Consider the following 25764-nt stretch of genomic DNA (forward strand, 5'->3'; position numbering starts at 1 on the left):
AAGAGAAAATAATTCAGAAAGGATGGGAGATTCTAAAAAGTGAATCATTAAAGGCACAACTGCCAACTCTTTCGATAAGGATAGAAAACAGAGATGGGGAGTGCCTAGAGATGCGATTGTGGTTCCCCAAATTCTCAAAAAAGCTTAGAACAAAGGTTAGCAATTTTTTCAGGCAATGGATACCCGCACAGGAGACTAACATTGTTTTTAAAAATGGCCAATATCTCATTGTCAAGGTTTCAGAATTCTTGCCCCATATCTTGTGCAATTTAACCATCTTGCAACATTTCAACATTTTGAAAATGATTATTTTGAATTGCTGTTAAATTCTGGGATGCCATCTGGGGCTGTTGTGGGCATCTTTGCTTTTCTTAATGTGAACTTAAGAAAGATGTATATTAGGGCAAGGCAGTGTTTGGATTCAAAAATAGAAAGGTGTCTCAGAGCAGGCTGGGATGTTCATGTAACAGCTTTTGTGATTCATTAAAGCAGCTGCTTCCATGGTAACTGCAGGGGAGAAAGGGGGTGTAAATGACAAAGCATGCATGACAACCTCATCGTGCAGCATATAAACCTGAATTAGTCAACCTGCATCTGTAATGGCAGCCTTCGCGTGATGACCTCATCATATATTGGCCGTTATTTGGCATCATCACAGTTTGCACAGATGCTGTTGCTGCATCTTTTCCTTGGATCACACAGCTGCCCTGCACAGTAGTTGCACAATCCTGGGAATAGATGTGTTTGGTTTAAGGACTTGCAGAGAGGTGTTACATGTGTTCCAAAGCCCCTATTTGCTTTGGAATCCAATGCATTGCATAGCCCTCACCTGTATTGAAGATGGAAGGAAGAAACCGTAATCGAGAGAACTTCTGCCCATTGGGGGTCATACACGCAACATCACAATGTTCATAGAAAAGAGGTGGGGTTTGTGTTGGGATACCATGATGCTGCTTTCATCAGTCTGACCCTTTCACCCCATCCTACTCAGTTCTTTGCTGCGAGGACTAGGGCTGGTTGACATAATAAAAACCACAACAGAGCAAAGAACTGAGGATGCATAAAACAAAATAACCAAAGCCTGTCAAGACAGTCTCAGGTTGGTGAGGAACCAACATTAGGTGAGCTTTGCAAAAGTTCCTTTGAAAATATTACAAAAAGGGGCTGGTTTACAAAGCAAGAAAAAAGAAGAGTTTCACCATTTGGTGACATGCTAAGCAGCAGCGATTGAGAAAAGACTGAGCCTGGTAGCTCCTATTTTTCCTCTATCTGCTGTCCTGCAAAGGGAGTTACATTCAGCCAGGTGCAAGGAGAACAAACTCACACAAGATGAGAAAGTAGAAGAAAATGCTAGTGTTTCAGTCAGACCCACCTTGCAATAACAGAAGGTGAGAAACTCTTGATGCTAGGTGATAAAGTCCTTTCTTAGCAGCTTCAAAGCAACCATAAATGCTTAGAATGCTATAGAATAGTGGTAAGCTGGGCAAAAGAGGGTCCTTTCTGAGCTAAGAAAAAATAGCAGTTTACCAAGGACACCTAAAAGCTCCAGGATAAGAGAACATCCTAGCACCCTCTTATAACAATCCTACCAACAAGAAATTGGATGAACGAACCTTATTCTAATCTCTAGTCATTTAAGAATACAGAAATCTCACTTACTTTCCTATCTTCATCCCAGTTGCTAAGTAACTGCCTGTGTAATTGCCTTCTGAACTGTAGTGCACATGTATTAAAATTTTAAAAAGTGTGTAACCTATATATGCTCCTAAAACTTTTACCCTTGGCTCTTAGTCTCCCAAGGCTTAATGTCTGGTGATTCCCTGTAATCAATAAATACAACATTGGTCTGGATCCTCTCTAGATGTTCTCATAAGTCCTTTGTGTGCTGTTACTACCACAGGAGCCGTCTGCATTAAATGAGTTCAGATTCCCGGGATCAGAGCATACATCCAGTTGTTTACAGAGGTTCTACTTTCGGAACCATTGTTAACAATCTTTGAGAATTCTTGGAGAGCAGACTAGGAGGACAAAGAAACCTGGAGACTGGTAAATACTGTCCCTGTCTTTCAAAGACACCAAGCAGATGAATCAGGGGAACTACCTAGTGATAAGACCTACGTAGATCTTGGGCAAAGTTTGTAGCTTGTTGAACAGTCCTTCCTGATGTCAGCATTTTTATAAGTGATGTGGATTGAACGGATGTTTATCAAAACTTTTGAGGGAAGGTAGATAAGAGTTGGGATATAACCTGTTCATGGCAGACTCAAGTACGGGTCTCAGACCAACTCATTCAGCCTTGCATTTCACTATAGTCTTGCATTTACATGCCTAACCCCTTCCATCAAAATAAGAAATAGATTGGAGAAAATAGCACATAGCTATTCAGCAGCATACTAAGCTGAATGAGAATCAGCAATCGGTATAATTCTCATTCAAAACAGCTTTCAAAAGCACATTCTCTTTCAGGAAATTGGATGAGAACTGGTAAAAGAAAAATGCCAGAGAAGTCCCGGTGCTTGTCTCAGTGTTTTGCTAGAAGAGCTTTGGCTCAGCATTTGAAAAGGCAACACATCCATGCATGCACACATACACACATACACACACACCAAGCTGAGGGAGAACAGACAACTGCAGGCTGCCCCAATGGGACAGGAATTCTGGAGAGGTTCAGCTGAACCTACAGTTCAGTTATCCCTGTTAAACAGGGTAAATCCCTATCATCTGGTTTTTGTCCTGGGTAATCACCATCTCATCTCTGTTTGCCTGTGGAGAATGCTGGATTAAACATTTGTTAGCATGAATGCTTGAAACACTCTTTCCCCAACATTCATGTCTTTCTTGTTCTGCAGGACCCCCAGATAACGAGGAGGTTGTTGGCAGGCCAAGGGGAGCCAAAGTTCAGCAACAGAGCATGTAATTTGCTTACAAATGTCCAAAGTTCAATCCCTGGTTTCTCCCGGTAGAAGCATTGGATACTAAGAGGTGATGGGAAATGATCTCTGCTTGAGACTTGGGAATCCCATCATTCCCATAAGGAGATCTTAGTGGGCTTGTGGGACAAAACATTTGATCTATGGTGGCTGCTTGCACATTGCCAAAGGGGCTGATAGAAGAACGCTTTGCATAGGCTGATGTAAATATAGAAATGTCAATTCAGAATTAAGGGCTAGTCTCTAACTAGAAATACTTCACCATAGTGAGGAAGAGGGTGATCCGTAAACTGTTGTCCTCAATCATTCTGAGGCTAGTTGTGGATGGGAAACACCAAGGCCCTAAAAGGCTGTACCATTTTAGGAGTCCGCCTCTTTCTCTTCAAGCTTTCCTTCCAACACAGGATGTACTCAAAGAAAAGGGGAGCACCTACACAGCTCAGCACCCCAACACCTACAGGATTGTCTCTCCCAGTTAGAACCAGCCCACCTTGGACATTCATCCTGAGAAGAGCTGAGAATCCTCACTCTACCAGAGGTAAAAGAAATGGCGGCTTGGACACATCTCTTTACTGTGACAGCCTCGAAGTTATGGGTCCTTTCTGTGACATCTCCCATCTTGCTTGCCCTTTGCATAGCTCTTAAGACCATACCCGTTTGACAAGGGTTTAGTGCAGACTGTGGATGTTGCGTGCCTTAGAATTATTACTTTTCCTGTTGGTTTATAGTTGTGTTGAGATGATGTGGCAAGTCACTTTCAATCATTGTGAGGAGGCCAGAATCTTTGGGAGAAATGATATTTCATTTTTGACCGTGCCAACTAAACTTTACACTTAATTCAAATCAGATGCTAATAAGGTTAAACTCCACTCAGGTCAATTGTACTTGGGAAATACCTGATCCCAGTCAACTGACCTATTTTGCATACCGATTCCTCCAGGAAAAAAAAGCTAAAAAGTGCTGAAAAAGCAAGTATCTACCAGAACAGAAATAAGGCCCCTAAGCTATTATGGCTATTGCTCTTGTCTGGCCAATGGAGAGTAGATAGTGATATCATTAAGCCTACCCAATACTGCCCTAGTGCAAGATTTCATGGGATTTTAGGCATGAGGAAGAGATTCTGTAAATTGTAATGTTTTAAATATAATTTTATTAAACATTTTAAAAAGGAAGATAAACACTAACACAAACTAATGTAAAGTAAGAAGAAAAGAAAGAGAAAGAAATCAGAAAGAAAGCTAAAAGGGGAAGAAAGGGGGAAGAAAGTAAAAGAAAAATAGAAAAGGAAGAAAAAAATACAAATAAATGGCTTCCAATCTTCTTTACAGCAGTTATAAGTGCAATTATAAATGTATTTCTTACTCTGAGGTTACAACATGACTCTCTTCTTTCTATAATCTATCCTGTCTAATCATCAAAACCATAAATCATAAGTACATTTTTTTCTGTTTTAAGGGGTTTCTTGTCAATAATAAATGTAGATATTGCTGTAAATTGTAATTTTTGACCAGTTACTATACAACAGTGTCAGTTGGGTCAATCACTTTTTTAGCAAAACTAAATTCTACGGGATTTCCTGCCATTCCGGGTGGCCTACAGAAGTTGCTGGATTTGAACTCCCATCAGCCCAGCCAACGTGGTCCGTAGCGAGGGGTGCTGGTAGTTGCAGGTCAGCAACATTTGGTGAGCCTCAGGCTACCCACCTGTGCTTTACCTAGTGGGATAATGAAAGGAGGGGGGGTTGCCCAACACCAACCATCTTAACTCATATTGAAAAGACTTTTCCATAATACCCCTAACCAACGGTTGCTTTGTCAGTGTTCAGAGGCATTTCCTTGGGACTGCTTTGCTCAAAGAAAACTTCAGTTGAAGAATTAGAGAGCTGGAAGAGATCCTAGAAGACCCATGTTAACCAACCTCCTAAACCCCAGCACCATTTTCATTTTTCAAATATTGAAAAAGTTTGTGGTAAAGGGGCTGAGATGGACCAAGACAAGTTTGGTGGGTTAGTATCTGGGTGAAGGCATTAAGCCAGTCCTGAATGAGATTCTCTGCCTCAGAGGGACAAAATATGCTTTAGTGCTCTGCATAATCCAAAAATTATTCAGAAGACATGCTTCCAAATGCACAGGAACACAACACAACGCTTTTTTAAAGCAGCCGGATTTTTTTTTTTTTATGGTTTCACATGAGTCTGGAAAAAAAAAGATTTTTCAGGTTTTCATGGATTCATCCTATGCATATTCTATATTTACATGGCTAGAAGTTCGTCTTGCTGCTCAGAACTGAGGGGTGGTCCTGACCATCACTAAGCTTATGGCTCAGAACAGAAGAGCCACTGTGGACTCTGCTCAGTTGTTTTTCCCGGGTAGATAGAAAACTGTTTGCAGCTGCCCTCCTACTAGATAAGTTATTTACTCTTTTTCAGATTCTCTGTTATGGAGAAGTTAAGAGTTCATGAGGGTATGTCACCTGCATTCTTCATGTAGCCTGCAAAAGAAAATGTGTAGAACACAGGTAGAGCCAAAGGGTTGCATACATGTATGTGTTCTGCTTCATAGACAGTTCTTGCCAATGCTGCTGAGTTTCTAAAATGTAAATGCAAAAGCCAGGACTGGTAATATATTTGTTTGGGTTGATTTGTTGACCTTAGTTCCCCATGTGCATCTTTTGTGGTCTGTTGAAGCTGAGCTTCAATGAGGTTGACCAAAATAAAGTGTCTGTCTGTCTGTCCATCAGTGAGGATGGTGAATATGATAAACAGGACCTCCTTGCTGAAGTTTGCATCTATGGAACCTTTTTCCAGTTGACTTTGGCTTAGCAACTTTGAAGGTGAACCTGGACACTTCTATTTTCTCCCATGTCTTTCCGTAAGAATGCTCATAGCTCATGTGCCTACTTTTTTCTAATGCCACATCTCTTATATTTGCCTTTGGGAAGGGGAGAGGCATCATCCTAAAAAGTGATTTATAAAGGTGAATGAGAATCTGGAGGGTTATTTTCCAAAAGACCAAGCCCTCCCCTCAGTCTTTACTGAGATTTCAAACTAGGCTGGGATTCAAGGTGGCTGGTGGACTAAACAAAACCAATTTTAAAATTATTTTCAAACGCCTTCCATCAGAAACATCTTTTCAAGCCAGGTTCAGTTCTTTCCTCTAGCCCACCTGCTTTGCCCATAACAAACATTATAGTTCAAAGTACTATAGCAGAAAAGCATTTTATTGTAGAAACTGAAATGTTCGAATAATTATATTACAGTACAAAGAAAGAGATGGAGTGAAGGATTCAGATAGAGGGGGAAAATTGCTTTGCATTTCCTGGTGAGGAGAAGAGTCCTTTCACAGCCGTTGAGAAATCTGGTCACTGTATGGGCAACTTCTGTGGTCATTGCCTATACGCTACAAGGCGGAGCATAAACAGAGGAGAGAGTTAGTGGAAATCGACATCAAGTGGAAATTTGTGCAAATGGTTTGCTGTTTCTTCTTTCCAACATTCAGCACCATTCCTGGTGCTTTTCAAATTTCAAATGAACTAGCTGGGTCTCACATGGAAGGTATTCAAAATCAAGAATCTAGGCTATGGGGCCTCTCTCCCAGCCCAAATCCCTGAGGGCCATCACCAAAACTGGGGGCTGGAGTGATACACAGACCACTTGGCTGCTGATCAGTCAAGAGCAAAGGGCAATGAAATTTAAAGCAGAGCTAGCCGATCCAGAACAGCATCCTGCCCACATAATCACTGGAGTTTCATGATGTTCATGTCGTAAAGATTACCACTTAGAATTCCACCCCAGGAAAATATCTCAAGGACCCTTCTCCACGCAGAACTTATTAAACACTGTCTTTCACAATCATTCTCAGGCCGAAAGGATGACTAAGGAAAGAGCTGGAGAATGAATCTGAGGGTTTTCCTGTGTAGAAATGCTGAGAAGAAACTGCCTGTGTCCACTTTCATAGCCCCATTCTCAGGCTTCAGGAGACACTGCTATGCCTGGGCACCAGATGGTCAAGAGATCCTACCTTTCTCCCTTCTTTTCATACAAAGACCTACTGGTTGCTAAAGAAAATGTTCCAAACTGAAGTTTTGGTGAGCTAGAACTTTTCCTCTTTCTTATCCACCTGACTAACAGCACCTTTGAATATGGCTCAGTTCATAACCTGGGAAGAGATTTCCTGACTTAAAGTTTCTAATGCTGTACACAACTCGGTTCACACCACATATTCAACCAGATGAAGGTGAGGGGGACCTAGCACATGGATTCTCATAATCTGCTACGCTTAGTTACATTTTCTTGGCTTACCATGGTGTGCAAATGCAGTCTTTGGGGTTAATTTATGGCTCCAGGTATTATGCAAATCCGGTCCATGGGTTAATTCCATAATCAGCTTAAGTATGCTATGTGAATGTAACCATTGACTGATTAACTGAATGACTGAAGACTTCTGACAGCCTAAAAATAGTACTGTGGAGTACCTTTGCCCAATTCATTTGTCTGACTTTACTTCCTTGCAGCTGAGAGTGGGAATTCTGGTGCATCTCCTTGTAAGGATAAATCACTGGTAACTCTCCAGGCTAAGACCTGTAAATTATCACTTGGAGAATAGATGTTCCTTGCTGTGTTTCTGCATCAGTCGCGATTCTGGGTTTGCCTCTTTCCAGGCACTAGCCCCCCAAACTACAAATGTACTTATCAACTTGCCAGTGGCAAGTATATTCTTTATTCTGGTGACAGCACACCATCAAAGAATCCCTGTTAAAGTCACTGAGCTTCGCTGGAGGAACCATAAATTGCATTTTGGGTGCTGTTGGCCAGATGACAGCATGCACAGATGTCAGGGTTGAGAACAGAGCTCTCAGAAATGGGATCAGAGTACAGTTCTCCCAACCCAACTCCCAAATACGTTGGGAGGTCAACTCTCAGAATTCCTTGGCATGGATGTTGAGCTTAACAATCTCTCCACTGCTCTGAATTCCTCAGCATGGCCATTAAGCCTAGAATTTTCTGCACTGACAGAGGGTAGTTCTCTGAAGTTTCAGATCAGGGTTTTCCCAGAGGCACCTGAAATCACTGGAGATGGAACCTGGCAATGTGTATGCCAGTGTTTCTCCACCTTGGCAACTTTAAGATGAGTGGACTTCAACTCCCAGAATTCCCCAGCCAGCATGGCTGGCTGGGGAATTCTGGGGGTTGAAGTCCACCCATCTTAAAGTTGCCAAAGTTGCACTGAGCCATCACCCTCCCCTCTTGCCCAAGCCAAAGGAAAACAGGTAGAACAGCAGAACGAAGCATCAGAAATCCACCTTGCACTCTCTGACTGGTTGCCTTCTGGAGATTTAGATCTGAAAAGAAAAAAAAAATACACGTTTTTGAGATGATGTTTTGGGACACATGTGACACTTGAAGCCATTCCCAACCTGGCCCTGCCCACTTCTCCAGTCCAACCATTACAGAGTGCCTTCAGAAAGCTTGAGATATAGAAGTACAGTTCTCCCTCAGCTCAGCTGTTTTAGCCTTTGGGGGGGAGGGAGGCAAAATGTAATCCCCATGGAGAAAATATTCTTTCCATTTACAACAATATAACCAGTCAGGGAAGCTGTAGCATGGGGGCGGGTCAAAAAAGGCAAGCGGGTGGAAGCAGCATTGTGATACAAGCTCCATTGTTTTTGTTGATGCTGGTATTTGACCGTAATAAAGATCTGATTAATTGTACCAAAAAGCAAGGCTTGCACCACAATACCACTTCCACTATCTTGCTGGTTCTTTTGCACCCCACCCCCACCCCATGGCTGCCACTGCTGGGAAGATTATTTCCCATTCACAGATATACCCAGTAATGTACAGGTGCTCCAGACGATGTGTCATTACAGAAGCGGAATCACGTGCATCTGCCACTGGGTCATTCAGTTAAGAAATTGCACTGAAATGGCATTAAACCATCATTTGGTTTGATTGATGCAGACTTCAGTTGATGTGTAAACCTAGACACTGCGCTTGGTAAACCATAATGTATGTGGTATAAACTGGCCCATTATGCTTTGTTCAACCAATCATGGTTAGAATAAGACACGGATTGGTACAGTGAGTGATCCCATAAGCATGTTGAAGGGGGAGGTGACAGGCCTTTAAAGCATTGGTAACATCTGTCAAAAGGGATCTTGGACTCCCTGGGTGCAGCTTTGTACTACACTTTGCAGGCTGGGTGGAATCCTAAGAGATCTCCGTGGGCTAAAAAGAACAACCTGATTCCTGACATATGCATGAGTGGACAAAGGAGGAATTGAGATGATGAAAAGCAGTGCATTAGACTGTTGTTTCCCAACTTTGGCCATCTCCAGATGTGTAGACATCAAATCCCAGAATTTAACAGCCAGCCTGGCCATTGAGGAGAATTCTGAGAGCTGAAGTCCACATACATGGAAGTGGCCACAACTGGGAAACACTGCATTAAATGGTTTATGAGTACCCCCCACAACAGCCCATTCAGTTTGCAAGAGCAAAATATTCTTCCTGTTTCATCTCCCTCCCAAAGGGAGTTGAGGAACAGGTTGCACTGCAAATTCTAGTCTCGTTGCGTTACCCTTCAGTATTGTATTCCTCCTCCTCGTCTTTTTCCTCCTCCACATTTGCATGTAATAAAGCTTGTCTCAGTTTGATGACCAAGATGAGGGAGCCAATCACAACAGGCAGGAAGACAAAAAAGCCCACAAGAAGCCAGTTTCTCGTTGAAAATGTTTTGGGTTGACGATCGCTCAGGACTAAACCTAGCAAGGGAAGAATTACAATGTCAAGTTCTTCTAACAAAAATGGGTAATTTAGCCCTAAAATTGGGTCCAGTCCATACTCAAATTTTGGAAGGTGAACTAGGATTAGAAGTGGCTGGGAAAGGAAAAGAGAAAGAGGGCATATTTGGGATCTGTTCTGGGTAAACTGCTGAAAAAGATTACTTAATATTACAAATATCTTATTTATTTCATTACTTATTAATAGTATTCATGTACTTATCAACACTATTTTATTCATAATTGGCTGTACATAATACAGAGCAACAACAATGTATTAAAATATTACCATCACTTCTTGAAATTTTGAAATGATCAATTAAAGATGTGTGTTTTAATTCCTTTCCTAAACCCTGAGAAGAGAAACTATCTTAGGTTCTCAAGAGAATTGCTTCCACAGTTCAGAAGAAATGTCTTTCATGAGTATGAAGGACCCAAAATGGCCCCACTTCATGTTTTACGCTTCATGCTCTTCACCCAGGTGTTCGACGAGGGGGAGTGAGACCCCTCGTTTCATCACACTTGCCATCTTTTATCTTTATTTTTTATGTTTCATTGGTTTCATTGTAATTTCTTTGTGAGCTGCCCAGTCATTGAGAGTCAGGTGGCATACAAGTTTAAACTATTATTACTATTATTATTAAGGACTAAACCTAGCAAGGGAAGAGCTACAATGTAAAGTTCTTCTAACAAAAATCTGTAACTTATCCCTAAAGTTCATGATTCCTTCAGATAACCAAGTCTTATCTTAGCCAACTAAAACAATAAATTGTTTAAACTGAACCCAGAAGGCAATTACCAACCTATCTGCAGATCTTTCAATAGCAAATGTGATGCAACTTCAAATGGCTTTCCAAACCAAGATAAATGGTGATTAAGGTGGCAACTACAGTTTGATATGAAAAGTAATACATTTAGGGACAAAAACGCCTAATGTCACATATAGCTCTATGGGATCTTCGTTGGTAGTGACTGACCTGGGGATAGATCTTGCCACTTCAGTGAAAATATTGAGACAATGTCTTGAACTCTTGAATCAGGCAAAATCTATGCTCTGTATGTCATTATAATCAAAAGTGGAACTTCAAGCATCAGAATCACTTTATACTATCAATACTTCTGTTTGCAGCACACCCCCCTCAAAAAACCCTGTAAAAGGGAAAAAGGGAGGGAGGGAAGGAAGATGGGAGGGAGGGAAGGAAGGAAGGAAGGAAGGAAGGAAGGAAGGAAGGAAGGAAGGAAGGAAGGAAGGAAGGAAGGAAGGAAGGAAGGAAGGAAGGGAGGGAGGGAGGGAGGGAGGGAGGGAGGGAGGGAGGGAGGGAGGGAGGGAGGGAGGAGAGATGAAGGAAGGAGGGAGGGAGGGGAAATAGGAAGAGGGAGGGAGGGAGATGATTGCAAGGTGGAACAGCTCTTTTACAAGGAAGGAACATCTCCATTGCTTGGAGCTTTTTAAAACAAAACTAAGAGGAACACAAGGAAGGTGTATATTTTTGAACTATACAAAGTGCAAAGAAAGCAGACAGAGTCATTTTCATCCCTCCTTCACAATATTAAAGCTTGAGGCTGTGTTGGGAAGCTGAATATTGTAAAAAAGTTCAAGATAACAAAAGGAAGTCCTACTTCGCATCGTGCTTCCTATTTTATGTTGGTTGTCGCTGCCCAATTTTAAAACCAGCTGGATGGTTTTAAAATGGGTTTAGACGCATTCATGGCGGAAGAGCTGATCAGTGGCAATTGGGTGTAGCAATTATATATAATTTCTAAATTCAAAGTAGGATCGCTGGCATGTTGGTGCTTTAGAGCAGAGGCAAAACCGTGAAAGAGAATGATAGTCTCCACGCTCAGCCGTGGCACTCCTAGGGACGCTTGGACTCCAGAATAGGTTACTGCCGGATGCACTCCAGAGAATTCTTCTGCTATCAGGAGATAATCTCTTGACCCACTAAATCATCAACCAGCATCCTGGGCTGTTACTCTATTTAACTGAAAGGAACACCGCTTTAGATTTACCTGCCTCTATTGCTGTGTTTTCGCAGTAAGACAACACTCCCAATGTAAAAGGAGAAGAACAGCCTCACTTTCAGATAAATAGAGTCGCTGGCAAAGATGGGTGACAAAAATGCTCCTCTGTCCACGATGAGGGTCATCGGCCTTATAGTCAGAGGAGTCAAGTGACAATTTGATTCCCATATTTTTTCATCCAAGCAGGGGACCGAGGGAGGGAGGGAGGGAGGGAGGGAGGGAGGGAGGAAGGAAGGAAGGAAGGAAGGAAGGAAGGAAGGAAGGAAGGAAGGAAGGAAGGAAGGAAGGAAGGAAGGAAGGAAGGAAGGAAGGAAGGAAGGAAGGAAGGAAGGAAGGAAGGAAGGTTTTTTTGTTAGCAAAATACATGCCAGCAGCAACCGGCTGGTCTGCTCTCCACCGGTAACTGGCAAATGCTAGCAGAAAACAAGCCTGATGGTCTGGCTGGTCTGTTTTTTGCCAGCAAGTAAGGAAAAAGATGGGCTTTCACAGTGCCTGAAATTTCATTACTGCACTCCACAAGCCTGCCCTGCAGCTGTGCCCCATATGAAGGGGGGTCTTGCCCAGGACCATCCCCGCGAGGCAGAGCTTCCCACAACTTCTCCCGCTTTGCTGCAGGCATCCCTGTCTGCAGCCCCAGTGCTGAGCACAGACTCTTCTGGTTAAGCAGCCTGGTTTAAAACGTGTAAAAAGCGATGAAAACAAACCGCTTCGGAAAGAGCTATCGATGCTTCCGCCTAAGCCTCCTTTGTCTGCTCTTCCACAGTTGGGGGGAGCCCAGCCCATGTTGCAGTGACAGTTGCCTTTGTTGTTGCACTTCTGAGTTGCATCCAGGGAGGAGGAAGGGAAGAAGAAAGGCACAATTATTTCCCTGGTCCCGGCTCCCTCTCCCCCTCCACCCGTTCCCGCTGTCCCTTCCACAGTCAGGAGCCCAGGGAATCCAAAATCTTTTTGCACTGGAGGGCCCATGATGGACTTTGGGGCACACTCACAAAATGGCTGTCAATTTACCAGCACCAGCACCCCTTCAAGCTTCCCAGGATAGTCCCTGATGACTTCTGTTTTTGCAGGGTTTGGTTCCTTGGGGAGGGTGGGCTCATTGACAATGAAAGCACTGGACTGTGGCCCCCCAAGGGTTAGCATGTGCTAAGAATGCCTCAGGGGTACATGTGGGAAATAGGCCTAGGGCTCCCTTGCGTCGAGCTTGCTCCCCCTGTCTTCAGGAACAAATCTATGTCAATTGTTTAGCTGTGCTATGGAAATGATTCGCTATTGCTTTCCAGGTTATTTCTTTCAACTTCCCATCTGGCCTACAACCCTGATCATTTCTCATCCAAGTGTTACTCAACTGGACTTGGCTTCATGTTTTCGGTATTACCCAAAATTAGCTAGGGGCTGCATGCCAGTTTCCCATCTTTTCTTTTTTAATTAACTACAGCAGTGTTAATACCAAGAATTCTGTTACATTTTTGGATTTAGTTTGGTCTAAGATGCTGACAGTTTCCCAGCTGAAACTATGGTTCAGTCTGTCCATGTGTTGTGAGATTAAGGAGTTTTCATCATGTCTTCTGACTGCTAGGTGGTGCTCATGGATGCGCTCTGCTAGTCTTCTGCCTGTCTGTCCTACATAGTGTTTGTTACATCTCACAGAGAACAGTGAATATTCTATCAACTCCTCACTACGGTGCCTCCAGAAAATCAAAGATGTACACATAGATGAAGATGAAATTATGATCTCATTTGATGTCACAGCACTCTTTACGTCCATAAATCCAGAACTAGTGAAAGAATCCATATCAGCAGTACTGCACAACACACCCAACTTAACCAAATACACCCAGATCGAGATACCTAGAATCATGGATCTCATCAACCTCTGCCTCACTACCTATTTTCAGTTTGATGGACAAATATACCAACAAATCAGAGGCACACCCATGGGATCACCACTATCAGGACTTATAGCAGAGATTGTAATGCAACGCCTAGAAGCTATAGCACTTCCTCACATACAACCTAAAATATGGATCCAGTATGTAGATGACACATTTGTTATAATAAAAAAGGAACAACTAGAGAAGACACATGAAACCATCAACAAGATCTTCAAAGGAATAGAATTCACCAGAGAGGAAGAAAACAACAACACACTACCCTTCTGTCATGGTCTGCTCTGAGTCTGATTCGGAGTCAGAGTATGAGGATGTACCGGACGAACAGCGGTCATTAGAGGTGGGGTTGGACAGTGAGCAACAGCCGGGGTCAGTCTCAGATAATGAGACAGAAAGTGTGAAACCACCTGATGTGAGAATGAGGCGTGCTGAAAAGAGAATGTTGCGAAGGCATTCGGCGAGGTTACTCGCAAGAAGGGAACCTCACCCTCAGAAATGAGGAACACCGGCTGCCATTATAAAATAAGGCTCAGTAGAAGGGGAGTCTTCGGTAACGACAACTGTCTAGTTACCTGCTCATGTCTTGCTTGTGACTGCTTGTGTCTCACTTGTGTCTCGCTCGTGTCTCGCTCACATCTCCTCTGGAAATTGCTGCCATGTGCCCTGTCTCGGACTGGGTACGCTCCTGCTTCCTGCACTGCCCGGAGTGGACTCGATAACGCTGCTGTCAGGCAAACTGGTGATTGTATCAGACCATAGACTCCTTTGTGTGTGCGTGTGCGTGCAGCGGGATCACGACACCTTCCTGGATATCCTCATCAGCAAAGGAAACAACAGTAAATTAGAAACCCAAGTTTATCGGAAGACAACCCACACCAATCAAGTACTCCATTACCAAAATAACAACCCAACCTCCCACAAGAGGAGCTGTGTAAGAACATTATTCAACTGAGCACAAACACATTGCAGCAACCCAGAACAGCAGAAAAAGGAAAAAGACCACCTGTACAACATCTTCCAACAAAATGGATATCCACACATCTTTATCAAAAAGTGCCTGACCACTCAACCTACTACAACACAACCAACACAAGCTATGAAAAGGATCACACTGCCATACATCAGAAACATCTCCGAAACCACCAACAGACTATTACAACCACATGGTATCTCTGTAGCACACAAACCAACAAACTCACTCCAAAATATCCTAAGTAAACCAAAAGATCCAGTTGCCCAAGAAGAAAAAACAGGAGTCATCTACAACATACAGTGTAAGGACTGTAACAAACACAATGTAGGACAGATAGGCAGAAGACTGGCAGAGTGCATCCACGAGCACCAACTAGCAGTCAGAAGACATGATGAAAACTCCTTAATCTCACAACACATGGACAGACTCAACCATAGTTTTAACTGGGAAACTGTCAGCATTTTAGACCAGGCTAAATCCAAAAATGCAAGAGAATTCTTGGAAGCCTGGTATTCAGACAAGGTAGCAACTAACAGACACATAGAGATAAACAGCATCTACATACTATTCAAAAGAGACAAAAGATCAGAAGATCGCCTCACCAGCAATCATCACCCAGAAAAGCAAAGGTTACCACCAGGCACACAATCAAGCAGTGAACAATACCCTAATCAAGGAACTAGCAGAGGAGCAAAACAAAACCCCCACCCCACCAGCACTGGCAAAGCAAGCCACAGTATATAAATAGAGAGCAAACCTCATCCCATTTTAGCACTGAAGATGTTACGTAGCTGGGTAATGAAACATTTGCAAGAAAAGAACCAAGCTCAGAGAACCCCAAGGACTCCAGGGTTCTCTGCTTTTAGTACTGAGAAACCCAGTACCACTGAGAGAGAGCCTGAGGGCACCAAGCAAACAGAAAGATCTATCCCAGCTGATTTATTGTCATGCATTTTTGAAGAATATCTGCAGAACTCAGAATGTTCCTTTTTTTATCCCTCAGCCCCAGGAGTTGAAAACTTACAGAAATAAGAAAATACACCTGCAAGTATTTGCAGGTAGCAAATTAACAGCTTGGTTTCCAGTTATAGCATTCTTAATTTTCATTCATTTAACCCTGAACCCCAGTAGCAAAGTGGAGTGGAGACTTCCATCAGGACCATATGCAGGTTGAATCCTTCCCTCCTTAGCTATCAGGTCAACAAAAATGGTCTGTCTCCTCGCAGAAAAAATTATCTTGGCTCACAGTATAAACATCTGGTAGAAGCTATAATGATGTCATAGGCATTGCACATGTCATTGTTGTGCAAATGATGTAATTGTTGGGTTCTTGCTGTTCTCTGTGCTTGGAATTTTCCTTGCAGACATTAATTGCTTTGGTAACATCATCAGTGGACTGATGTAGAGAAGGAATGTTGTTCAAATCCAGAAAAATTGGTCTGGGGGGGTTTCACTGATCGAAAAAAATCCTGCCCATTGCACATTTTCAGGACAAATTTGTATTGGTTTTATCATATTTCTGTTTAATTGCTTAGCCCTCCACCCCATGGGAATTAACATTTGCTGCTCCTCAAAAATGACATTTCTTGTAATTCCCCAGGAGAAGGAATGATGGCTAAATCAATGTAGATGTGCAATAGTGAACAATCCCTTTGGCACCCCAGATTTTATTTTTACTCACTCCTTTCCCATGGCAATTTTTTTCTGCATCACAAGTCAGTCTTATTATTGCTCGATCTACACACTTCTGATTCATGCAAATCTTACAAAGGAAAAAGGAAAAAAAATAAAAATAAATTATTTCACCAAGTCAGACACTGAAACTTATGCTGGATGAGATAGTAAGATTAAGTGGTAGAATTGAGAATCGTTTTGGATTGTCGTATCTTTTAATGTCTCCAGCCCTGCATTTAAGATTGTTTAAAAATTAACATATTGGAGGGTTTGCATAATCCAGTAATATGCTATTGTCCATGGAACTTTTTATGTGAAAGGAAGATTAAAAAATACAAATTCTCTCTGCCTTTTGATGTGATCCAGAACCTCTATAACTTCACTTAGGCTATTTGTGAGTCTTACCATATGTTATTACTATCATTATTTAGAGCCGTGTTTCTCAACCTTGGCAACTTTAAGATGTCTGGACTTCAACTCCCAGAATTCCCCAGCCAGTATGCTGGCTGGAGAATTCTGCGAGTTGGAATCCAGACGTCTTAAAGTTGCCAAGGTTGAAAAACAATGATTTAGAGGGTGTTAATTAATTCAACATCATGATTAAATGGTTCAGCTGAGGCCTTAGTAGGAGCTTGGAATAAGCATGCAACAAGGGCCTTGGATCAGATTGTGCCTGTGTGCGTTCTCTGCACATGATGGTAGGTCCCATGGGGTGCCCTGGTTTACAGAGTTGCCCTGGGAGATGAAATATTACAAGAGATGCCTAGAGCACTGCTGGAGGAAGACAAAGGATGAAGCTGACCAGGCACAGGTAAGAGCCTTTATTAGAAGTTACCTCATGGTGGTAAGAGCAGTAAATTGTGCTTACTTCTCTGTTCTTATTGCGTCTGAAGATAGCCAGGCACCCACACCTGTTTGGGTGAGCCCTTCTGGGTCAGAAGATGCTGGGTAAGCCCTTGCAAGGCCTCTGTGAGGACTATTCTAGGCACCTGTCAGACAAAACATTGGACTCTGCTGGGCAGGTCCTGTGGAAGTGACCGAGGCACTTCTGGGCTTGGTTATTTGCGAGGAGTGGACAAGGTCTTGTTGGTGTGAGCTCTGCCACTTGTATTCTGGACCTATGCCTCTCCTGGTTGGTTAAGGCCTCCCAAGAAGTTGCAGGTGGTTGGGTTCAAACAGTGGTTAATTCCTTCTTCCAGGATGGAGTGAAGGAGGCAGTGGTGCATCCCCTCCTCAAGAGGCTATCCTCAGACCTGACAGTACTGAATAACTCTCATCCAGTCTCCAACCTGGGGAAGGTTGTTGAGAGGATGGTAGGTGTCCAGCTTCGGAACACCTTGGGTGAAGTGGATTATCTGGACCCTTTTCAGTCAGGGTTCAGGTGGGGTTACAGTACTGAGACAGCACTGGAGGCACTTGTGGATGACCTCTGGAGGGCTTGCGATGGAGGGGGTGTGTCCATCCTAGCCCTTCCTGGATCTCTCGGCAGGTTTCAATACCCATTGATCATGGTATCCTTCTGAACTGGCTCCAGGGGTTGGGAATGGGGGACACTGCTTGCAGTGGTTGTCCTCTGTCCTCCATGGCTGGCTCCAGTTGGTGTTGGTAGGGTGGGAGAGGTCCAGCCCTAGGCCCCTCTTATGTCAGAAGCCTCAGGGCTTGGGTCTCTCAACTCTCCTATTCAATATATGTCCAGGGGGTTGTTTGCACAAATTCATCTTATGCGCCAACTGCACCCATTCCTGGACCAGGAGGCCTTGCTTGGAGTCACTCATGCCTTAGTCACTTCCTGTCTGCATGATGCAATGCGCTGTACATGTGACTGCCCTTGAAGACCACCTGGAAGCTACAACTGATTCAGCATGCAGCAGCATGTGCAGTTCTAGACTCTCAGCCTGCCCATCTTACACCACGGCTGCGCAATTTCCATTCTGGTTGCAATTCAAGGTGCTGGTTGTCACCTTTAAAGCCCTGAATGGCACAAGGCCAGGTTATCAGAGGGTGCCTTCTCCATAGCTGCCCAGATCTTTTGGAACAGCCTCCCCCCTGAGATCTGGAGGGCTGCTCCCGTTTTAGGTTTCCCAAAGGGGGTGAGGACCTGGTTCTTCCCCTAGGCACTGGGCTAGGGAGGGGAGGAGCCCACAACTGATGGATGTAACGCACCAGGGCAGGGAGTGTGGTGCTCCTTCGTACAGGTAGTATGACGGATTTATTGCTGTTGTGTGGGTTTTGTTGTGACCTGCCTAGGATCATTGCATATAAGATAATAAATAAACTAGATTGCCTGAGTTCACTAACTGCATGAAACCAGAACGTTTTGAACCCTCAGAATAAAACTTTGGAACTTTAGCCGTAATATAAAGGTGATTGCTAGTTTAGAAGGGAAGACGATGCTACCTTAAGGGAGGATATAAATATACAAAATATTCAGCTAAATAAAATCTACACATTCAGAGCTGGAACGTCATTTAATACTAGCGGCAAGGGTGGTGATGTCCACAGGGTGGGTGTGGTTGTGCGTGTGTGTGTGTGTGTGAAAAAAGGCAATATGGCAGCCTTGCCTGCACAATCAAAGCTTTTGCTTCGATCAACCAAGGCAAGGCACAGTCTTGACTTTCTGGATCCCCTTGGGGTAGAGGAGCAAGACTGGACCAAAACAATGCTGAATAGGTGATCCACTGTGATAGGCCCCTAGATCAGACCTGAAATCAGATACATCCGATTGTTTTTGTACCCCAAATTGAAACGTTTACCTTGTTTTTTGCACAGCTAGTACCATCGCGAACCAGAAATGGATCTTTCACTCCCGGCCCCTTCATGTAATCTAAAGTGACGCATAAGCGATTCTGCACTTTTGCGTAAATGATGGCCGCATTTTCCATAAAGAAAGGCACTCTGTTTGGATATTCGCAGACCAGCTTGCCACACTTAAGGTCTCTGCAAATTGAATATAAAGAAACTGAGAGTGGAGCACAGTTTCACACTCACAGGACAGCAGATGTCCTGAAGAACAAATATTCTAACCTCAGCCAATATACAGTTGATTTGGTTGGGAATAGGTGAACTCGTTGTTGTTATTTTGGTTAATCCCGATTTGTTTAAGAATAGATGACTGTTTCTTGTGGTTTGGGGAAGAGGTAAGAGGATTAAGAGTAGACATGGATGGGAAAGATGCACCCTCAAAATGTGCACTCCCAAATGTTAGCAATATGATTTGGGAGATGTTTTTTGAGGGCTGGCTGGGACTCTTGGTTTGATTTTATTTCCATAAAGGCTTTGGCTATTCCCCAAAATATTAAAACTCAGGAGGCAGAGAACAGCATAAACATCGACTCGCTGGCGATTATTTGTACTCAACCTAATCGGTGACCACTGCTTTTCCTTACAGGTGAATAGGAATTCCCTATACAAAATTAAGGCAGCAGATCAAAGAAAGAGGTAAAATGAGCAGGATTCACGCAACACCTTAAAACAAAATCAAGGACACTGTATCATTGCTTCGTGTCAGTTTTGAATCCAGGCAGCAGTCCTCAAAGTCAGCTGGGTGACTTTGGGCCAGTCCCTCTCTCTCAGCCCAACTCACCTCACAGGGTTGTTGTTGAGGGGAAAACAGGAGGAGTAAGGAGTATCAGGTATGTTCACTGCCTTGAGTTATTTATAAAAAACAGTAAAGGCGGGATAAAAATCTAATAAATACATAAATAATATATACAACACCAGCTATGCTGGTGATGGGAGGCAGTGCTATCTCCAGGGTGACGGGAGCTCTGTGCCTCTGGCTTGGATCCTCAAGGGCTCCTCCATTATTATTAGTATTGTTTTGGTATTTGACTAATTGTGACTCCTAACCAATACATTTTCCACCCTGTCAACCCAACAGCTTGATTTCATTACTGTACAACTATGCAACAGCATAACCCTTGGAGAGTTCAAGAGAATGACAACAGTAACAGAGCAGAAACTTGATCAAGTTAGGTTTGCTTGTGTGCCAACATACTGCCACTGACAGCTCTGGTATCCTCTTGCAGTAGAGCCACAGTGACCCATCCTGTCCTTCTGACTGTTAATTTCTTCATAGCATTGAGGAGTTCCGCTTCTGGAGTCTGCAAAATACAGTACAGGTCCGACCTTACCAGGGACAAAATGTTCTGTCAAAGGCCTGAGGCCCAAGAAGAAGACCCATTCTGGCTATTTTGAGGGGGGTCTGCTGAGAATACTGCTCCCACCCCGAGAGAAATATGTGGGGGTGGATTTGATGGCACAATGTTACCATGGTAGCCCCGCTGTTTGGAACACTCTCCCCCCAGAGGTAGATGCAGGGCTTGCCATGTTGGCCTTCCACAAACAACGGAAATCTGATTTGTTTCAGCAAGCCTTTAGCCCCAGTTGATGGAGGGGTAGCATCCTGTATGGAATTCCTCCTGACAACATTTTTTTAAGGAGGAGTGCTCCTATCACCATTAAGAAGTAAATGCTTGAGATAACTTCTTCCTCCCTTGGATGAATTCTGAGGAATGCTCCATCCATTTTTTATTTTTTTGCCCACAAATCTGGTAGAAAATTTCAAGAGTTCATTGGTGCCCAACTTCAAAGGAAAGAGACCTTTCCAAAATGATATGGCCACCTCATTCTCTGAACCACGTCCGATCACAGAAGCTTCAGAAAGCAAACACGAGTGACCTGTCTCTGAGTATAGGGAGGTTTTCCCTCCCCTCTTGGAATCAAGGGGGCAACACACCTTTTTAAAGGCAGAACTTTGATTGCACCATCACAGCCATCTTGACTTTTTCTACCATACCCTGCAGACACTCCTGATTGGATTAACCCAAGATGGAGAAGAGGATGATCCTCCATGATTTATCAGTTTTCCCAGCTTTGACAGGGGAGGTAAAAGAAAGATACAAAGGGGCCTCCATCTTGTAAAGACAAGTAGGAGAGAAAGGAACCTCTTACCATTTCTCATTCTCGGCTCAAAAATTTGGAAGAATAAATGGAGAAAAAAGAAGAAAGAAGAAAGAAGAAAGAAGAAAGAAGAAAGAAGAAAGAAGAAAGAAGAAAGAAGAAAGGGAGGGAGGGAGGGAGGGAGGGGAAAGTATTTCCTCTTACTTTTAATGTAAGGATATATTATAATAAATGCACATAATTACCCTGGTAACTTTATCATGGAGAGAGTTGCATACAAAACTACTAGGAAGAGTTATGAGCAACCAATATGGGAGGAAAGTCTTAACTGGAAAAAATATGTTGAAATACTGTAGCAATAAAAACTTGGGATGCTGAAATCCCCAGATTCCCCCAATTCCTTCTTCCAGGCTCTTATTTAAGAATTGCTTAATCTTGAAATAAGCATGTAGTGTTACCCTGAAACAGAAGTATCTGCAAGAGGGGATCAAAATTCTCAGGAGGGCAGGACAACTTTGTGACCAAAACCCAACCCCCATTTTCACATGCATTCTTATCTTGGCTTCTCTCTCTCTCTCTCTCTCTCTCTCTCTCTCCCCCCCCCCCCCGCCACACACACACACACACACACATCCCACAGATGCCCCTGGCCCTAAAGAAGAAGTCTGGCTTGCGTCCCTTGAAATTCACCCCCACCTCCAAGTTTGAAGGGCAGAAAAGATTGAAAAATGAGACAAGAGTGGGGGGGGGGAATAGAAATGTAAAGGAACATACAGCTGACCTTGGCGATAGAGAAGAAAGGGGAGATGTTGGGGTGGGAGTTGGGAGTTGGGTAGGGAGACTTTTAGAAAAGTCACCATAGTGCTGAGAAAGAAGGAAACATAAGAAACTCAAAATAGCCCTGCTTGTTTTGATTAGTATAAGATAGGGCAGAGAAAAACATGGAGAGGGTTGATATCAGACCTTGAGGTGGACCAGGTCAAGACACAGGGATGGCAGATTCCAGGAAAGTTCTTCACTGCAGCAAGGTAGAACGCCTGCCCACATTTCTCTCTGCCCAATCAAGGTGGGCTTATTTTGAGTTTCTTTCTCCCCTTTCCCTCTATCTCAGGACTGAGTAATCTCCAAGCCCCCCCACCGTCCCCCCCAATGGCTTGCTCATTCCTTCTCTATCCCAAAGTCAGTTCTACTTTCATTTACAAAAACACAGTGGAAAAGAACAAAGATGGAAAGCAAAGAGGTTAAAGGGAGAGAAACATTTTTTATTACTTTGTCCGAATATTTTTCGGCACCATCGATCCGCACTTTGGCACACTCCTCTCATGCAAACCCCGCTTTCCCTTTCGCACCACTGCCCATCCTGGACATAATGATCTTCCGAGCACTCCGCTGAGGTCCCATTGCAAAACTCCTTGAGATCGCAGTCCTCGTCTGGCGGTTGTCTGCATAAGGTACCTCTTGCCTTCAGCTGGAAGACAGAAAGAACAAAGACTCCAGCCCGAGTTCCTGTGATCCACCTGAACCAGGAATCAAGCTGCGCATTATATGAGGGAGAAGTGTGGCACCAAAGTGTTGGGAAGTGAAGTCCTGCAGCTCCTCTTGAGTTGTTTCATTACCCCCATCAAACACAGAAAGGAAAGCGACCATTATGCAAAAGAAAATAAGCACTGGTTACTGGTGTCTACAGAGGAGCAAGGGGACATCAACAGAATCATCGTGCAAGTGACACCCAATTATGTAATTTGCACTAGTGACATTACATAATAGACCTAATCCATTCAACAACTTCATGATACTCATGATGTCATTGTGGCTGGTCTGGGCACTTCCGTAACATAAAATCATGTGAAATAGATGGAGAGACGCTTTGCTCTCTCATAATGTTAGAGCTTGGGGGTCATCTGTGAAATCCATGCAGGGAGACGGGCTTCTTCCTGCATGGAGAAGGAAGGGCTTCTTGACACAATGTCGAAGTGTGCAACTTGACATCATCAGAAATCAGAAGGCCAGATTCCTATGGATGTAAACAGGGGTATTCACAGGGTATGACTAAAAAAAAGTCAAGTGGAACTGTGACAGTGTGATCAAAGCTCTGCACATAAAAAACACGTGGAGTTTTCATCACACCATCATGGCCACCATCTTGACTTTTGGCCACACTGTTTTTTCAGACTTGGCAACCTTAAGATGTGTGGGCTTCAACTCCCAGAATTCCCCACCCAGGATGCTGGCTAGGGAATTCTGGGAGTTGAAGCCCACACCTCTTAAAGTTGCCATGTTTGAGAAACACTGATTTAGAATGTACCTGGTCTTTCTCACTCCTTCATGCCTCAACAAATCTTTGGCCCCCTTGGGTAACTTGATAGAATTTGCAGGATTGCCACCTGATTCAAAGCAATCGTACCGTACGAATCTCTGCTTATTTGGAAGGCTTAGTACCTTCTATAAAGTTTTCTCTCAGATCAGTGGGAAGAAGAAGGTGATCTTAGCCGATTCATCATATGAAGGCTTCTTGGCTTCAAATGCTTGAAGAAGAGTCCACTTGGCAAACACTCATGTTCTGGAGCACCAGATGGTACCCCTGCTTTACATTGTTGAAGGAAATGGGGTGTACCTGACTGACACCAGGGGCATCTACTGGGGAGCAGGGGTGTCAAAAAAGCCAAAATGGTGGCCACGCCTGTGCAGTGGAAGCCCTGTGATGCAGGTGACAAAGGAGCATGAGCACCATTTTAACTGGCACTTACCCTGCATCTTCTCTCCCAACAACAGTCTCCTTGGGCACACTGCATTCCTCTTTTCAAGGTGCAATCCGATTCACAGCAAGGATGGTTTTCACATTCCTGCAAACAAAGGAATATATGGGGGAGCTGAGCATTATAGCATCAATCAGCTCACAGAAGGCTTGGATCATGTTTGGAGAGATGGAATAGCCGTCCCATAAGCTGAAGTGGGAGGTCATAACACACCCTAGGCAGAGGATCAGGCCCCCATACCCACCCAGAGTCCAGTGGGTATGGGAGTTCACATAGTGCATTTAATCTAGCTACTAAATTAACCCATTTTCCGGATTTGCACAAGAGACCATCACACAGTCTAAATCAGTGTTTCTCAACCTTGGCAACTTTAAGACGAGTGGACTTCAACTCCCAGAATTCCCCAGCCAGCCTTGCTGGTTGGGGAATTCTGGGAGTTGAAGTCCACTCGTCTTAAAGTTGCCAAAGTTGAGAAACACTGGTCTACATAAAAGGCCTGGGTGAACATAGACACTGTTTATTTAAACAAGGAAATATTTATCATAACCATTCCATTGAAGTGGAAGTCAGCAAAACAGGATCCTTGGCACCACTAGATGGCACCCTCTGATTTCTAGACATGTGCAGAGATGTGCATGCAAGCCCACACACATATTAAAAATGGCCAAGCTAGCTGTTTTTCCAACATTGTGTTCTCCTCTGATATATTTGGAGAGAGATGAGAGACAGAGAGAGAGAGAGAGAGACACATTAACTGCACCTTACCTGATACATTACAATACAAATTTGACTTAAGGACAGACCTTGGGAATGGAACTCGTTCTTAAACTGGGGACTCCCTGTACGGCCATAACCCAGACTTTCAAAGTCTTTTAACTGGCTGGGATGCCTAAGCAAACTCAACACCTGGTTTCTCTTTCGCTGTGGCTTCTTATAAAATGCTGGTACCTGATGGTAAATTGTCAAGGAATTTAGAGCTAATCTTGTCGATAAGGAAGGAAAAGACCCAACCGTGAAGGAGAGACTCAAAATAAGCCCACCTCGATTTTGACTGCTGCAAAATGAGGCAAAGAGAGACCCTGACAATTCTGTTCTTCTGCCCTACAGCAATAAAGAGGACTCCCAGAATCCCTGCCACGCCTGGTTCTTGATCTGGACTACCTCAAAGGGCTGGCATCAGTCTTGAAAGCCTGTCCAAGGCTGTCTCAGGACTGTGCAATGATTTTTTTCTGCACGTCCCCCTTAGTAGCGTCCTCATGTGTTCCCCAAGGTGAGTCTACTTTCCTTTAGAGATCTAAGGCTGGAGATCATGCAGTGCAACTACCTTGCCCTAAGAAGCAGGCTGAGAGGTTAGAAGAAAGCAAACAAGGAAGGAAAAGCTTAAGAGGAACAGTTGGAGGGAAGGGGTCTCTGAGGGAGGAGGGGTCAAAAAAATCAACATGGTGGCCCCACCATGCAATCAAAGCCCTGCCTTCTTTTTTCATGCCCTGTGACTGACCTCAAACTGTGGCAAATATTTAAAGAGATGGGGGTACCAGACCACCTTACCTGTCTCTTGAGAAATCTGTATGCGGGCCAAGAAGCAACAGTTAGAACCGGTCACGGAACAACCGATTGGTTCAAAATAGGGAAAGGAGTATGACAAGGCTGTATACTGTCACCCTGCTTATTTAACTTATATGCAGAGTACATCATGAGAAATGCCAGGCTGGAAGAATCACAAGCCGGAATTAAGATTGCAGGGAGAAACATCAACAACCTCGTATATGCAGACGATACCACCCTAATGGCAGAAAGTGAAGAAGAACTAAAGAGCCTCTTGATGAGGGTGAAAGAGG

The 25764-nt window shown here is 43.7% G+C and overlaps 1 protein-coding gene across 1 annotated transcript in view; it reads right to left on the bottom strand.

The window, feature by feature from the left end:
• Positions 1-6182: 6182 nt before the first annotated feature.
• Positions 6183-25764, bottom strand: part of LOC103053611 (disintegrin and metalloproteinase domain-containing protein 2-like) — a 30859-nt gene continuing 11277 nt past the window's right edge. Inside the window, exons 10-18 of the mRNA XM_088151901.1 lie at positions 23918-24013; positions 22440-22638; positions 20266-20371; positions 19022-19205; positions 16276-16356; positions 12437-12548; positions 9509-9692; positions 8232-8270; positions 6183-6328 (exon numbers count right to left, since the gene is read on the bottom strand). Coding sequence (XP_088008027.1) covers positions 6322-6328; positions 8232-8270; positions 9509-9692; positions 12437-12548; positions 16276-16356; positions 19022-19205; positions 20266-20371; positions 22440-22638; positions 23918-24013 — 1008 coding nt within the window. The 3' untranslated portion in view covers positions 6183-6321. The remainder of the gene's footprint in view (positions 6329-8231; positions 8271-9508; positions 9693-12436; positions 12549-16275; positions 16357-19021; positions 19206-20265; positions 20372-22439; positions 22639-23917; positions 24014-25764) is intronic.

The sequence above is a fragment of the Python bivittatus genome, unplaced genomic scaffold (assembly GCF_059951505.1).
Source record: "Python bivittatus isolate LINGU-HERP-01145 unplaced genomic scaffold, Pbiv_v1 ctg000680_np1212, whole genome shotgun sequence".
Taxonomy (NCBI): domain Eukaryota; kingdom Metazoa; phylum Chordata; class Lepidosauria; order Squamata; family Pythonidae; genus Python; species Python bivittatus.